Source organism: Henckelia pumila, unplaced genomic scaffold (genome assembly GCF_033568475.1).
Source record: "Henckelia pumila isolate YLH828 unplaced genomic scaffold, ASM3356847v2 CTG_466, whole genome shotgun sequence".
Taxonomy (NCBI): Eukaryota; Viridiplantae; Streptophyta; class Magnoliopsida; order Lamiales; family Gesneriaceae; genus Henckelia; species Henckelia pumila.
In genome coordinates this window covers 4,505,968-4,521,369 of record NW_027331833.1, presented here as the reverse complement: position 1 = coordinate 4,521,369, position 15,402 = coordinate 4,505,968, and the positions used below count along the sequence as shown (strand labels likewise).

The 15,402-nt window shown below is 34.5% G+C and overlaps 2 protein-coding genes across 6 annotated transcripts; one reads left to right on the top strand and one right to left on the bottom strand.

Annotated features, from left to right (window-relative positions):
• The first annotated feature begins 5,257 nt into the window (after positions 1 to 5,257).
• On the top strand, positions 5,258 to 7,484 carry LOC140872539 (cytochrome b5-like). Of its 4 annotated transcripts, none has more exons than XM_073275405.1 (4): positions 5,258 to 5,313; positions 5,433 to 5,527; positions 6,900 to 6,966; positions 7,092 to 7,484. In XM_073275405.1, the coding sequence occupies exons 2-4, from the start codon at positions 5,441 to 5,443 to the stop codon at positions 7,340 to 7,342; spliced, it is 405 nt and encodes a 134-aa protein (XP_073131506.1). In that variant the 5' UTR covers positions 5,258 to 5,313; positions 5,433 to 5,440; the 3' UTR covers positions 7,343 to 7,484. The 4 variants fall into 4 exon arrangements, with proteins under 4 accessions (XP_073131506.1, XP_073131507.1, XP_073131508.1 ...); XM_073275406.1 differs by having other exon boundaries at positions 5,275 to 5,308; XM_073275407.1 differs by lacking the exon at positions 5,258 to 5,313 and adding an exon at positions 5,314 to 5,359.
• Positions 7,485 to 9,254: 1,770 nt separating this feature from the next.
• Positions 9,255 to 14,053, bottom strand: LOC140872441 (rab GTPase-activating protein 22-like). Of its 2 annotated transcripts, none has more exons than XM_073275264.1 (5): positions 13,585 to 14,053; positions 11,926 to 12,061; positions 11,742 to 11,791; positions 11,286 to 11,339; positions 9,255 to 10,758 (listed from the first exon to the last, which is right to left on the bottom strand). In XM_073275264.1, exons 1-5 carry the CDS (start codon positions 13,836 to 13,838, stop codon positions 9,519 to 9,521), a joined length of 1,734 nt encoding a protein of 577 aa, XP_073131365.1. In that variant the 5' UTR covers positions 13,839 to 14,053; the 3' UTR covers positions 9,255 to 9,518. The 2 variants fall into 2 exon arrangements, with proteins under 2 accessions (XP_073131365.1, XP_073131366.1); XM_073275265.1 differs by having other exon boundaries at positions 13,304 to 13,727.
• Between the last annotated feature and the right edge of the window lie 1,349 nt (positions 14,054 to 15,402).

The following is a 15,402-nucleotide window of genomic DNA, read 5'->3' as shown; positions in this document are numbered from 1 at the left end:
GTTGTCATCTCGTCCGTCCACGGTCCCGTCTACGCGATTAAATAATAAAAATACTAAAAATCATAAAAATCACTAATTATGGGTTAAATGCTTAAAAATAAATTAAATCATGCATAACTAATTCACATAATTATTTAACCCATAAATCATAAATTTAAATAATTAAATATCTAATTATGCAGGCGGATTTACGTATTTAAAAATACCGGGTGTTACAATTTTAAAAGACATAATATCTAGGATCTTCTAGGCGTTATTTAGGTGTTAGTAGAGCCTTTAATTTGAGTTAGACTCGTCCCACCATACAATTTAAGTAGGTTGTTTCAACCCAACTAAAGACGGGTCAACCCGTGCGGGCCTAGGCGGGCGAGACGGGCTTGGGTTGGCCCACAGACCTGGAGGAATTTTTTTTTACTTAATGGTGATATATGTATTTTTTTTAATGAAAGCTGTGAATTTTTTTTTATTAATTACTTTATATAAAAGTTACACATGTGAAATAAATAATTAGAATTTTTATTAATATGTTTCTATTAATATTTATTTATGAAATAAAAATTATAATTAATTATAATGATTTTTTCTTCAACAACAGTTCCTAAATACAAACAAAAAAAACATTAATAAAAAAAACATTATAAATTAGTATATATTTGATGACGCTCATATCTTGCAACCTTATGAAGCTGAGTTAGATGAAACTCTTTGCTATTTTGAACAGCCGATTCAGGTACTCGATAAAAAGGAAAAGCAACTCCGAACAAAGACCATTCCATTGGTGAAGATTCAATGGAGTCGACACGGAGTTGAAGAAGCGACCTGAGAAGTTGAAGAAGACATGAGGCAGAGATTTCCTTATCTATTCCACTGATGTGAATTCTTATTCCGTTTTCTGTTATTCTTTATTCTTATGAGTATACCAACTGCATATCTAGACTGTTTATGAATTCGAGGACGAACTCATGTCTTAGTGGGGGAGAAATGTAAGGCCCGAGATTATTTGATTTAATCCGAATTTATTAATTTTAATCCGAGTATATTTAATTTAAGAGTATTAGAATTTAAATCGAAACTCTAAATATTTCCATATTAAATATACTCGGATTAAAATTAATAAATTCGGATTAAATCAAATATTCCCAAATTATTTACATTTAATAAAAAAATAATTTGGTTCTTAAATTTTCGTGGTTGCAAACACTTCTTGATAAAGGGTTCATATTTTTATACTCAGTATTCAAGTACTTTTAACTTCAGAGGTTGTGATTCACATTATATATTGCGATTAACAAAAGTTATTTGTTTTTAAACTCAATGACAAAACTGAGAACACTTAACAAAAAAATCTCAATTCATTTCGTATAATTAGATATTTTTTCTAGCAATGGAAGAAAATAACGGTGACTATCAACTATGCATTCCCCAAATTGTAGATGATCAAGAGCTTGAACGATGAAGAATTATCCTCAACCCAAAAAGGCAAAGAAAAATTCGGGAGTTGATATGCAGAAGCTTTTGATAAAAGTTCCTACGGATCCAAAATCGAGAAAAGGTTTGCAACATAATGCTCTTGTGAATTTGAAGCCATTTGAAGAATTTTTTTGAATTCTTCTTTGTTGTTTGCATGTTATTGAGTCTATTTTCTTATCTCATATGCTAACCCTTTTATCCTCAAATTCTTGGGTTATGTTCTTGTTAATGTCGTAATTTGTTCGTTTCTAATTTATTTTTGTCGTTGAAAGACATCATGATTCCAGATAAAGACATAGGTAATGCAAGTCGATAAGCAAGATTGCCTATCTTCTCAAGTATCTCATACATCCCAATATATCGCGGAGATAACTTTCCTCGTTGCCTCAATATACCTGATTCAGCTCCTTTTGCACGATTCAAAGCATCAGCAAAGGTATTCGGTCTTCTCGAGTTTACAAGAGTGAACACATCTGGATTCAAGCCATTTATAAATTGATCGGCTTGAGCTTCATCACTTGCAGCGATATGCGGTGCAAACTTCAGTAGGTTAGTGAACTTTGCACCTTTAGATTCCCTAACGCAGATGCACTAGCCATGTAGCGCATCTGCGCTAGTCACATGTAGCGCAGCTGCGCCAGATCGGTATTTTTATAAAAAAAAATGTTTTGGATTTGGTTATGCACTATTATTATGTTTATTAAACCCGGGTCTCCACATAAATATAAATCTGTACATACATAGTCGTTGGATTTCCAACACGATGGACATAGAAAAGCAAGTATTTGGGCAATTGGTAAGAACATAATGTCAAAGTTGCAACATCTTAACCAAGAATATAATCCATCTACCATCATAGGTGATATACGTAGAGGATTCGATATTAACTTGAGTTATCAAAAGGAGTTGAAGGCCAATGAGCATTCACTTGAGCTTATTGTTGGAGGTCACCTGAACATAGTTATGGGAATTTACCATCATATTGTTATGTCTTGGAGAAGAGTAATCATAGAAGAGTTACAGGTATTCAAACATACCTGAATAATCACTTTTTGTATTTCTACATGTCCTTAGGACCAAGTATACGTGATTTTCATCCATCAATGAGACCTGTTATATGTGTTGATGTGCTTTTTTAAAATTTAAATACAGAGGAATGTTAATCATTGCAACATGTCCAGATGTCAATGGGCAAATTTATCCTATTGCTTGGGGAATTGTGGATTCTGAGAATGATTCATCATGATCATGGTTTATGTCAAAGTTGAAAGAACAAATTAGTGACTCAACCGATTGGTATTTATATTTGATAGGCACAAGAATATTGCTAAAGCCATAAAAATGATATTTCCATAATCTCATCACGGCTTTTGTATGTGTCACATCGAGCAAAATTTTAAAGTGATGTTTCATACAAAAGGTCTCATACCTTTGTTCAAATCTGCAACAGAAGCTTATCGGATGTCTAAGTTTGAAAGTTTCATTGCAGAAATATGCATGGAGAAAGAATATAAAACACGAAAAATACTTGGCGGATATAGGTTATGATTCTTGGTCAAGAGCTCACTTTAAAGGAAAACGCTACAATATTATGACATCAAATAGTGCTAAGTCGATGTATTCTATGTTAAAATCCCAAAGAGATTATCCAATCACTGCTTTGATCAAAAATATATATCCCGAAGAGATTATCCAATCACTGCTTTGATTAAAAACATATATATATATTCAATTATTCCTGAACATAGTTATGAGAATTTACCATCATATTGTTATGTATTGGAGAAGAATAATAATAGAACAGTTACATGTATTCAAACAGACATAAATAATCACTTTTTGTACTTCTACCTGTCCTTAGGACCATGTATACGTGATTTTCATTCATCAATGAGACCTGTTATATGTGTTGATGTACTTTTTTGAAATCTAAATACAGAGAAATGTTAATTATTGCAACATGTCAAGATGCCAATGGACAAATTTATCCTATTGCTTGGGGAATTGTGGATTCTGAGAATGATTCATCATGATCATGGTTTATGTCAAAGTTGAAAGAACAAATTGGTGACTCAACCAATTGGTATTTATATTTGATAGGCACAAGAATATTGCTAAAGCCATAAAAATGATATTTCCAGAATCTCATCACGGCTTTTGTATGTGTCACATGGAGCAAAATATTAAAGTGATGTTTCATACAAAAAGTCTCATACCTTTGTTCAAATCTGCAACATAAGCTTATCGGATGTCTAAGTTTAAAAGTTGCATTGCAAAAATATGCATGGAGAAAGAATATGAAACACGAAAAATACTTGGCGGATACATGTTATGATTCTTGGTCAAAAGCTCACTTTAAAGGAAAACGCTACAATATTATGACATCAAATAGTGCCGAGTCTATGTATTCTATGTTTAAATCCCAAAGAGATTATCCAATCATTGCTTTGATAAAAAATATATATCCCGAATAGATTATCCAATCACTGCTTTGATTAAAAATATATATTCAATTATGCAAAGATAGTTTTATAAGAGTTGTACAGGAGCAGAATCATGCACGAGCCAGTTGACCACAAAGTTTGAAGAAATTTTACGCAACGCTTACTCAATTTTCAAGGTGAATCCTATAGCATCTTACGAGTTTCAAGTTGGTCCAGATACAATTAACATGGATGTTTTGAATATTACACAAATGACACGTTCATGCAAGAAATTTGACATATTCTATGTAAACGTGCACTTATAGCTGCAAGGTCAAGAGGATTTCGATTTATAGTTTGTGTTCCGAATACTACAAAACTACATGTTGGAGAACCTCCTGTGCTGGCCCAATTCATCTCTTAGATAATGAGATAGATTGGTTGATTCCAAGTGAAGTTCAAGAGAGGATTATCTTACCTCCATTTGTGAGAAGACCATGTGGAATCCACGGGTGAAATATCTTTAAAACGTCCTTGCTCTACGTGTGGTTCTACTAGGTACAATAAGAAAGTTGCAAAAATCCTACTCCAATTTGACATGAAATGATTATGTTCAGAATTTTTCAAACAAGATTATTATTTCATTAGGATTTTATTTGTTATTGATTTTATTTTACATTTTTGGGAGATCTCGTCGATTGGTTCGAGTCTTTGATAATTTGTTTTCTAATTACATTTAGTATGAATAAAGCCTTTCGTGAATTTTTCTTAGGTAGTGTTTATAACTTCTAAAAATAGTATCACACTGCTTTAATTTATTGAGTAAGATTATGTATTAATTAGATATTGTGAATTAGTTTTCACTTTCCTCACATTGGTATGAATAGATTAAACCAATTACTGCAATTTGACAAACCAATTCACATTATTTAAAAAAAAAAAAAATCCTGTTCAACTTTACACGAATTGGTTCCAAAAATAGTTTATACATGGACAAATCCAACTGAATACTTTTTTCTTATTTTAGAAAAAGGGCATGAAGTCAACTATTCATTTAAATCAATTCTCATATTTGGAGTATCAAAAAGTGTAAAAGGGGATTCATTGCATCTAATACAATAATACGAGTCACATATTAAAAGATATGAATACTTTCGTATCAATTAAATTTTATGTAATTGTAGAAAATATTGTGTATATTCAAAATACATTTTAAACAAACTTTTTGAATTTTGCAAATAAAGTGTAGTAAAATCTCTCTTAATTAATTAATTTATTGAGTGAGTTATAGAAAGAAACAGACAAAATTAAAAAAATGTTACTTTTGACAATAAATAAATGGATATAAAATTTATTTCTTTCTATTTGCAAATTGCACGCACGGTCATAGAAGTTTTGCTGATTTCCTTGGACTAGTATCGTATGCCACCAATTTTCATGATTTCATCGAATACTTACTGTGAACAGTAGCTTCGAATCTTTGTGTTGATGTTGGTTAATTTGTCTTTTATTCGCGTAATTTCGCACTTTTTTATGCAGCTAGGGAAATGGCGTCCGATCCGAAAGTTCACGCATTTGAGGAGGTTGCGGGGCATAACAAGCATAAGGATTGCTGGATTATCATAAGTGGAAAGGTTCGATTTCTTCCTCGTCGTGATTTATGCTATTTGATTTTTCTCCAATTAGAACTGAGAGAAAAAAAATCTTTCGAATTTTGAATTGAAATGCTAATTTTTTATGAGCTTTATATGTGACTTTCTTTTATATGTTTACTCTACTTTTTTAGTTGCTTATGGCTTGGAATATGTTCATAAAGGTATTAATACATGAGCTGAGTATTATGGAGATCTCTTTCTGGTTTGTATTGTTCTTTACATATCATGAATATTTCACCAAATCCACCAGGGTCGGGGAGCACTTGAAAATTTGACATGATTTTTGTTTGCACTTTCGATATTAGAGTTTCCGGTATGTCAGAGGGGACAGATATTATTCATTTGGATGCTCAGTAATTTAAATGCTATTTTGTCCTGGTTTATACTGGATCAATCATCAACTTGTTCTGCCTGGCAATCGAAGACGTGTACATGTGTATTGAGATTTATTCTGCTCAGTTTTTGAGGTTCTGGATCTAAAGATGAGCGTCTCTTCAAAATTTTAAACCTTTTGGTGAAAACACCCCGGAAAGTTATTTCTTATCATTGTGACCATGAACCTTTTCATTGTCAAAATCCGCAATAAGTCTAGAACAGTGGTTGATGTTCCCCATTGGCTCTGGAAATAATGGTAGAGCAGCTAGTAAGAGTGGGGGTTATCCCTTTTAGAAGGGTAGATTTTTTTGTATTTGGTCACGGCCGAGAACAGTGGTGTTTTAGTTAAGAATCGACGTGACAGAAAGAACGAGCTTGGAAGAGGTTATAATTGAGTTAGTGTGGATGATGAATCTATTACATGATTGATTAAGGTCCTTATGCTGGGTATTCACAGCCTGTAGGAAGTCATCCAGAATATGCTGTCATGAACCTTGTTTTTTCAAGGTGCGGACAATGCTGTGTATCTCACATAAACGTCAGTCCATGTACATTTTTTTCGAGGTGTGGACAATAATGTGCATCTCACATAGAGTCCACAAATGATTATAAAGTGGCTCATAAACTTGAGTGTCCTACCCAGAAGGCTAGTATATCAAGGTATGCTTTTTTCTCCGCCTATGGTCTAACAAGCAATCGATTGTGGGTGCAATGCAAGTGGTTTCTCCGTTTAGCAGATTCACCTTTTTATGATTGAATCTCAAATGATGTTCATGCATGAAGTATATAGGACTCTGGGAACGGAAAAAGTGTACAATCCTGGTTACCTGATCCTTTTTGTTGTGTGGGTTTTCTTCTATGTATTTCTTTTGTTTGCCTTTGGCCCTTTTGTAAGGAATTTCTTGCCGAATGCTGCCCCACCTCTCCTTCTAATGCCTACAGTTGCAACCCTCACATAATGTTGGTTATTTTTCAGGTTTATGATGTAACACCATTCATGGAAGATCATCCTGGTGGCGATGAAGTTCTGCTGTCAGCAACGGGTAATGTGGAATGATCCTAGACTGGATTCCTCTTCACTATACCGTTCCACTTCAATGATGGATAACGTGCGTAAATGCAGGCTCGTGCTAAAGATTTGACGCCTGAATTTGTTGGCAACTTGCAGGAAAAGATGCTACGGATGACTTTGAAGATGTTGGCCACAGTGATTCTGCTAGGGAAATGATGGACAAATATTTGATTGGGGAGATAGACATGTCAACTGTTCCTCGGAAACGCACCTACATTCCACCACAAGATGCCAAATACAATCAAGACAAGACTCCCGAGTTTGTGATTAAGATCTTGCAGTTCCTGGTGCCTCTATTAATCTTGGGATTGGCCTTTGCTGTTAGGCTCTACACCAAAGAGAAATAATTGTCTAAAATTAAAGTTTACATTGTGATGGTTTCTTTGTTTTCAGAGTACATGTAGTCATTCAAAAATGCAAAATCAACCTCCTTTCGTGGCATATTGAACTTTGAGTTTTATGAAGTTCTAAAATACCTTTCCTGCCAAATGTGGGGCTGTTATGAAGTGTGCGATCATTGGGTTATAGTTGGATCGCACCTAAAGTGAGGCCTAGAGGTCTAGTCCTCAAGCCCAAGTCCGAGGCGACCCAATTTGTGTATATATCTATATTATATATAACATATATTCCTATTATTATTCCTATTATTATGCAAGAGACTCTTAGTTGGTCTCTTGGTATGCCAAAATATTAAAAAATATTTAAAACACACACACACTAAAACTGTTTTTCTCTACTATCTCTATTTCTTTTTTTTTTCTTTTTTATTTAATTATTTTTATTTAATATATAATACAATCATTTTATTTAACTATTTTCAAATTCGTAATTATTTGAAAAAACTAATGGAATAGGAAATACCTAATAGAAGAAATGATGTTTTAACTACTTATGGTTATCATTCTTAACAAAAAAAAATTATTTTTACTGCTATAAATTTATTAGATTTTTTTTATTAAAATTAAGTATAAAAAAACTTTCGTCACACACATCGTGTGTACAAATATGCTAGTATAATATAAAGCAAGAACATCTTAATGGTTTCTTGGTATGCTCACTTTTAATTTGTTATTTTTTTAAAAAAAACCCCACAAAATTATCAAATTGTGAAAATAAAAAAATCAAATCAAATACTTGAAAAAGTATAAATTTATATTATATACACACAGAACATAATATTTGTATATAACATTACACAGTGCGGCTAGTATATACATATGATTTTAGATCAAATCAATATCAACATAGATAAAAAAAAAAGAAATTTATTCAATTAGAACTGAATAAACTTTGCTTAAAAAAAAAAAATTAATAAAAACTTTTTCTCCCGCCAAATGGTAATCTTAGGTAGTGTTTAGCTATTTGCAACTTCTAAAAATAATTGATCATTGGTTTTTTAACAAATTTTTAGAAGTTACAAACACTAACTAATATCATTCAAATGATCATGTAGACCATCTATTATGTCTTATTATTTGATTACATATATTTGGATCTCTCTTATTAATTAAAATAAATACTAACGTTTTGTATTATTTGAGATGTCCAATTTTCAAGAAATACGTAATTGGCCTGACCGTAAGACACTTGAGACTTGACCAAAAACCAACCTATGACTAACATAGTTTACAGGCTATTGCGTTAGTCCGAGGGTTTATCTAGTACACATCAAAGATAGCGACTGCAGGTTCTCACGTCACCCAAAAAAAAAAAAAAAACCTACACTATTTCATATTCAAATTTTCTGGAAAAAAAACTCAAAAATATTTTCTAGAAGCATTCATAAATACTACCTTAGACATGAAAGCTAATTTGGCCTTGTGCTTGTATTACAAATCTTTGTTAGTCTTTCGATTAATTTTCAATTGCTTATATAAATTTCTTGACGCGTAGTCTTTCTAGCCGCTTGATTATTTTAAAAGCCAAACGTCAATTCCACCCAAATGGAATTTGAATAACAGGCTATTACCCTTTCAAAGAGAACATTATGCAGGGTTCCCTAGTAGGGCAACATTCCCACATTATTGAGCAAATATAAGACCGATAGGATCGTCCAATCGCTAAATCAGATACATATGTAGATTATCTGTGTTTCAATGAAAGAGCCCAAACTTGTGGAATACTACATATGTTAAGATCGAAAAATAGTCCACCATATTTCAGTGGGAGAACCCGAGAATGCTAAATTCAACCAGAAAGCAGGCATTGTGCAAGAGCGAAGTCTAATTTGAGAGAGTCAGTATTTGGATTGGCCGCATCTTTGGCAGTATAGAATCCATTAGTATTAAAATACAGACAGATCATAGTCTTTTTGAAGATGGAAATATCCTTTAGTAATACAAGAGCCTCCACAGCCTCACATTAGAGCTTCGCTATTAAAACACATCATAAAAAGACTTTTCTCTGTCACAAATTTGCATTTGACGAGAAAGGGAGATCTTTTTTCTTGGACAAAATAAGCTCCGCGGTGACCGAGGAACAAATAAGATGACCGACTTTTATCTTATCCCATTTATGTATATATCATAAAGACGTCTCCAGTTTGTCATTGAGTATTACCACCAAATCATGTGCATCGTCGAGTAGCTTCCATACATTGAGATGCCCAGCCATCGCGTTGCACTCCCTTAAAATCTCATCCATACTGCTATACTTCTCTATGATCTGTTTCCTCCTTTGTAACACAGAAGCTGCAATCGCGTAAAGCAATAGATCGTCGGTTGGTGGGGCACGTTGCCTTATTCTGCTCCACGCTGTTTTCCCGATTCCGGCCCTAATGGCAGCCTGATCAGCCCACATCACCTCCCAAAGGCACATGGTTTGCTCAAAAGTTAGTTCCCTTCGGAAAAGTACAACCACCATTCTGTACACAAAAAAGCAATCCTCAGCCTGAAGTTTCTCCAAGTGCCTGTAAAGATGCGAGTCCTTGTATTTGATGATTTTAGAAACAATGCTCAGCTGCCTTCTGATTCCCACTTCATCAAGCCTGAAATTGTGACGGGCCTTCTTCATGAAACCCACGAAACACCAGAAAGCTATGTGGTCGTCTGCTATAACCGAGATTATGGGAGACAGTAGATCACTCATTCCCTGGCAATAACCAATTTCAGGGTCATACAGTGCATAGGCTTCAAGAATGGCAACTAAACGGGAAGCATGGAAGATTCTGGCAGGATCGAGGTGATCGTAATCCTTCAAACCCACCACCTCAGCCGAACGACGTGCTTTGATTTCTGATACACTTGCCAGAACTGGGGAATATGCTATCCATTCTCCATTAGCTCGAATTGCATCAAGACGTATAATTCGCTGCCAGGTGGAAAAATCTTCCGAACTGCAAAGTTTTGACTGAACTTCCATTTTTGACGGGGACAAGTCCTCCTTTGATGGCATGTCACTATCATTCTCCTCCATACTTTCTGTTAAATTGAAAGTTTCGCTCACTTCAGGATCATCTGACGAGTCAGAGTCTGAGGATTCGGACTCAGAGGCAAGATTTGAATCAGTAATTGGTTTAGAACCAGTATATCCATCCATCTTTGTTCCAGGAGTCTGTTCCGATTCCTCATTATATGGGAACCCTTCCTCGCTAGAAAGGGATTCTCTGGCACTCACAACATCTTCGGAATCAGGAGAATCCATGTCTTCAGTGTGAGTTCCACCTTCTCCATTGCTAGTTTCACCACTTCCGTTTAGCTTCAGAAGTTCTTTGTTATGTTTAAGATATTGTCGACATTGTCTTCTTAAGTTATCATATTCCTTTCTGCAAGCATATGCCAATACATTGTCAAAGAGGGATAAGTTTACACCAAAAATATCAGACAACCAAAAGTAAAAGCACGCAAACAAATGATAACAGTACTCTATGGGGAAGGATTGCGATGGGAAAGAATGGAACTAAGGAAATGTTTAGCAATGTCTTTTCTTACCAGAAATACCATACTATGTAAGAATTTGTGAGGTTGGTGATGTCACATTATATACATTGAGTTATTTTTATTGGTATATGACATATTTCAAAATTTAATAATATACTATATTGAATAAAGTATGATATAACAGTTTTTAGGGTAACAATGGGATGTCAAATCAAAATCAACGATCCTATTTCGAGATTAAAATGTATTTTCAGAAAATTGAAGTAAAGAATGTAATATAGGTTTTGCATTTTGGAAGAATGAAACATTTCAGAAAATTGAAATAAAGAATGTAATATAGGTTTTGCATTTTGGAAGAATGAAACATTTTCTAGAAAATGGAAACAAACATTGCCTAAGTTTGTGACAGTACCTTTTTTGTGTTCTAGTGACATCTCTTTCTTCTTTGGAACTGGATAGGTCATATCTGCCATAGAAAAAGAAAACAAGTCAAGAAAAACCAGAATTTATTTTTGCATAGGGTACTTTTATAAACATGTGATCAAGGAAAGCAGAGACCACATATACTGCCCGTAAACGAACATATAAATAGTAAAAAATGAAGACAGCAAGAGGAACTAAAAATGAAAGGTCTGAAAGAGGAGGAACTTATGGAGGGACAATAATTATGAGTAATGATGGAACTAATCTGTTGCAAGCAAGGATGAAAATCAGAAATGTTACAATGCTCTGGTCGGAAGAATCTTGCGATGATCTCCATGTCAAAAATGCTTTAGCGTCTACAGGAAAATTCTATAACAGTTCTGAATGCAAAGTTAGGCACATAAAGTTCAATCAGGCTCATATTCCAAAAGATACAAAAACTTACACGCCAAGAAGAAATGGCCAAACCTCTGCCCTTATACTTGGATCAACACCCTAAAGAATACAGTAAAACAAGTGAATTCAAATAATTTTTTTCCAGCCACAATTATTCAGTCACTCCATAGAGAAGACACTTAAATTAATATAAGAGCCAAGAAAACTTGAAGCTACATAAAAGTGAAACTCACTCCACTGCGGACTTTCTTCAGAAGTTTAACTCCATTGTCACGAAGTTTTCCATCTGGAGTGAATAAATTTCTCCACTGATGAGGTAAGAGTACGTGTTTCCTTTTTCTTCGAGACCATGGGGACTTGAGACGACCGCTGCAATGGATGATGGAACGAAACTATTTAGTTGAAAATGACTGATAAACTATTCTCACAGAATAACAAGAGTCACAATCATGGCAATACAGTTTTCTACAATATCATATAAAACGAGAAAGCTACTTCAGCACACATTCTAGTAACTTTTTAGCGGAGGCAATCCTTTCCCAAATAGCATCTTTAAAATGTCAAAACTTGCAAGAGATGATTTGGCCACCAACACAAACACAGGTGTCTAGGATAGGCTTCAGTACGCAATAAGATGTGCAGCGCTAATGTTCAATCACCCAAACCAAAGATATGTTTTTCATTTCATTTTATAAAGACAACTACTCCACATGGTCCTTAAAAAATTTATTAAGAGAACGAAATTAGCAAAGCGGGCTCATATGACTGAAACTTGGAAATGGAGATTTGCTGGCACACATTATAGAACAAACAGAAAATGTTGTGATAGGTTGAAACACATAGCTGTGATCCTCATTAAAAATGTGAGACAACTAGAATCTTAATGATTTTACCCGGAACACCTTTTACTTAAATGCTTGTTGCATTAAAAGGGAAATTGTGAGTATTTACAAAATATCTAGTAAACGGTGAACCTAGTTCCCAACTCGAAAACTTCTTTTGTGAGTATTTACAAAAAAATTCTGATTCACGTCTAAAGAATGAGCTAACATTACATAAATATTTCCTCTATTTCAAATGATATATAGCACTTTGGAAAGGTCTAAACTTGACAGAAATGACAAAACATAGAAGGTGGAGGTTGGGCAAGGAAGCCTTTAAGACTAGAAACAAACCTATACAATCATTTCCCTGGCTTATCAGGTAACACAAAAGCTAAAACGGACATTTCAAGACAAAATTCTTAGGGTCAGCATCACTTGGTTTTCCTAGTCTCATATACAAGAACCTTGTGCATTTAAGCCTGTAAGATATGACAGCTATAGCACAACCGAGACAATTTCAACTTTACTCGCCAAATTCACTCAAAGACAAAATCGAGAACAAAAAAAAAACACTATTCAATATGGATCCGGCCACAGAGGGTTAATAGATTGATCAGAAGAAAAAGGCGAGGGCGAACTGATAAAGATTTGTTTGAAATAAAGAATTGACCTCAAGATCCGAACTTAAATAAGCGAAACTAAGTTCCAAAGCCTGAAATAGATTTTTTAAAAAAATACTGAACAGATAACAGGAAGTAATCTTAGAAAAAGAAATAGAGAGACTAACCGATCAGAAGAGGAAGAAGAAGAACAATTAGCTGGTGAGGTTGAAGCTACTATGAATAGAACCGATCTCAAATGGTTCCACGACGACGAAGATGACGGTGAAGACAATGACGAATTTGAGGATGATGATTGTGGCGAAGATTTTGAAGATGAAGAAGTCTGACTTCGTCTAAGAGCTCTCATCTATAAACCTTTCTTTATTTTTCCTACTTGTGCAATAAATTACCCTCCCTAGCAGTTTGAACACCGGATTTCAGATGATTTTTTTTTTTGGGTTTTTACCTAGTGGTGTAGTAAACGGCGGCGGCCAACACAAGACCAGCTAACGCCGTGACGGCGAGAGTTACGAAGCCATTCGCAGTCTGGTCCATCCAGAACCCGCCGTCGCCGCCGGTGAACACAGCTCTCCTCAGCTGACTGATACTGCCGCCAATAGCTCCGACCGCCGCCGATCCTCCGGAGATCATGGAACGGAGATTCGGAACCACGATTTTGCCCCAGGGATGCCGTGACAAGCCCAGTCGATTCTCCACCATTAACCGAGCGAAAAAAAACTGCGATGAAGATTTTTACACCTTGTTCTTCGCCTTCTTCACTTGAATGGATCCCGGATCAATCCAATTTCCTCCATCTTTCATCTTCTTCCCAGAAATTTTTGGGGAGTGATACTTTCCTTTTTGAGTTTACGAGGCAATCATGTGGACTGTAGGGTTTGGATGTCAAGGAACAAGCCCTTGCTTCTCAGTCACACGACGTCGTACTGCCTGTATGGTTTTTTTTTTTTTTTTATTTTTTTTTTTATAAAATAATAATAATAATTAATTTCCGTATGTTTACAAGTGGAGACAATAATTATTGTTTATTAATAATTGTTATGGATTCAAAGGTTGACTAGAAAGTCTACGAGTCGTTTGGCTCGGTTATTAATCCAAAAATAAAATTAAAATTTTATATAAATATTTATTGTAGAATAGATCTTATTTCTTAAAATTATTTAAGTATTATAGATGTTATATGTAACTCGACATGGAAGCTGGTTTCAATGTTTTTAGATAGAAGTTTAGGGTGGGTGTGGATGTTTGTTTTGATTGCTTATTTTATGAGTAATGTTATATGTATAACGAAATTTGTACAACAATTCTTACAATATATATAAAAAAATATTATTTATCAAATCTCAAGATAAATTGAATACAAAATCTCACGATCTAATATCAAAATCTCACGATATAATAACAAAATCTCGTGATATAATTGTTGTAAATATGGTTGTACGATATATTTGTTGTATCTTTAACATTATTCTTATTTTATAGATGTGTATAGATTTTTAGTATTGATGATAAAAATTGAATTTGTTTGGTAGGTTTTTTTGTTTGATGGATAAAAGTGTGTGCATTTTTCTTTAGAGAAATACTTGTGGTGATCCGCTTCGAAATTACCTACTAATCAAACATACGCATGGAATAAATATCTTGAAGCACAATAATTCAAATAATAACAAACGAAAACTAAAACGATTTAACAACCAACCGATGGAATACAACGGGTACTGAGATCAACTAAAATAACTGTTATACAACCCGATAGAAAGACAGTACTAAAATTCACAAATGAAAACCTGGTGCAGAAACAATCCCAACATTGTTGCAGCTCAACAACCGCTATCTCTAGGTCCGTCCAACCTAAACCCTGCTCCGTAGAATGGGGTGTCCAGAACCAAAAAAACGAGGACGTGTGCTAACAACGCTCAGTACAAAAGTATGAGTATACACATGCTATGAATGTTAATGTAAATGAACGGGTACCAAAAACCTATCACGGTAAAACTCTGCTTAAACAAGAGGCGTCATGGCATGTAGCACGTTGGGCCGTCGCATCAGGAGGTGAATCACATACCAGAAAGAAAGCGTGGATAAAAGTTACCTGAGCCCAAAATACAACGGGTCCAACCATCCACTCAATAACTTGGGGTTGAGCGACCCCACTTCAGGTTATATCAAGGTGCAATATCAACATGATAATGCATGCAACATAATAATCGTGACATAATATATGCACATAAGTCATGTCATATAAATATGCAAGCATAGAACATGC

What these genes read in the sequence shown, in the direction of transcription:
- LOC140872539 (XM_073275404.1), top strand. Translation starts at nt 5,331, where the DNA reads ATGATTTCATCGAATACTTACT. An exon ending in GATTTCATCGAATACTTACT is followed by an intron (nt 5,353 to 5,432) that starts GTGAACAGTAGC and finishes TTTTTTATGCAG; the next exon opens with CTAGGGAAATGGCGTCCGAT. An exon ending in GGATTATCATAAGTGGAAAG is followed by an intron (nt 5,528 to 6,899) that starts GTTCGATTTCTT and finishes GTTATTTTTCAG; the next exon opens with GTTTATGATGTAACACCATT.
- LOC140872441 (XM_073275264.1), bottom strand. Translation starts at nt 13,838, where the DNA reads ATGGTGGAGAATCGACTGGGCTTGTCACGGCATCCCTGGGGCAAAATC. An exon ending in GCCGTTTACTACACCACTAG is followed by an intron (nt 12,062 to 13,584) that starts GTAAAAACCCAA and finishes CATCCATTGCAG; the next exon opens with CGGTCGTCTCAAGTCCCCAT. An exon ending in TGGCCATTTCTTCTTGGCGT is followed by an intron (nt 11,340 to 11,741) that starts GTAAGTTTTTGT and finishes TTTCTATGGCAG; the next exon opens with ATATGACCTATCCAGTTCCA.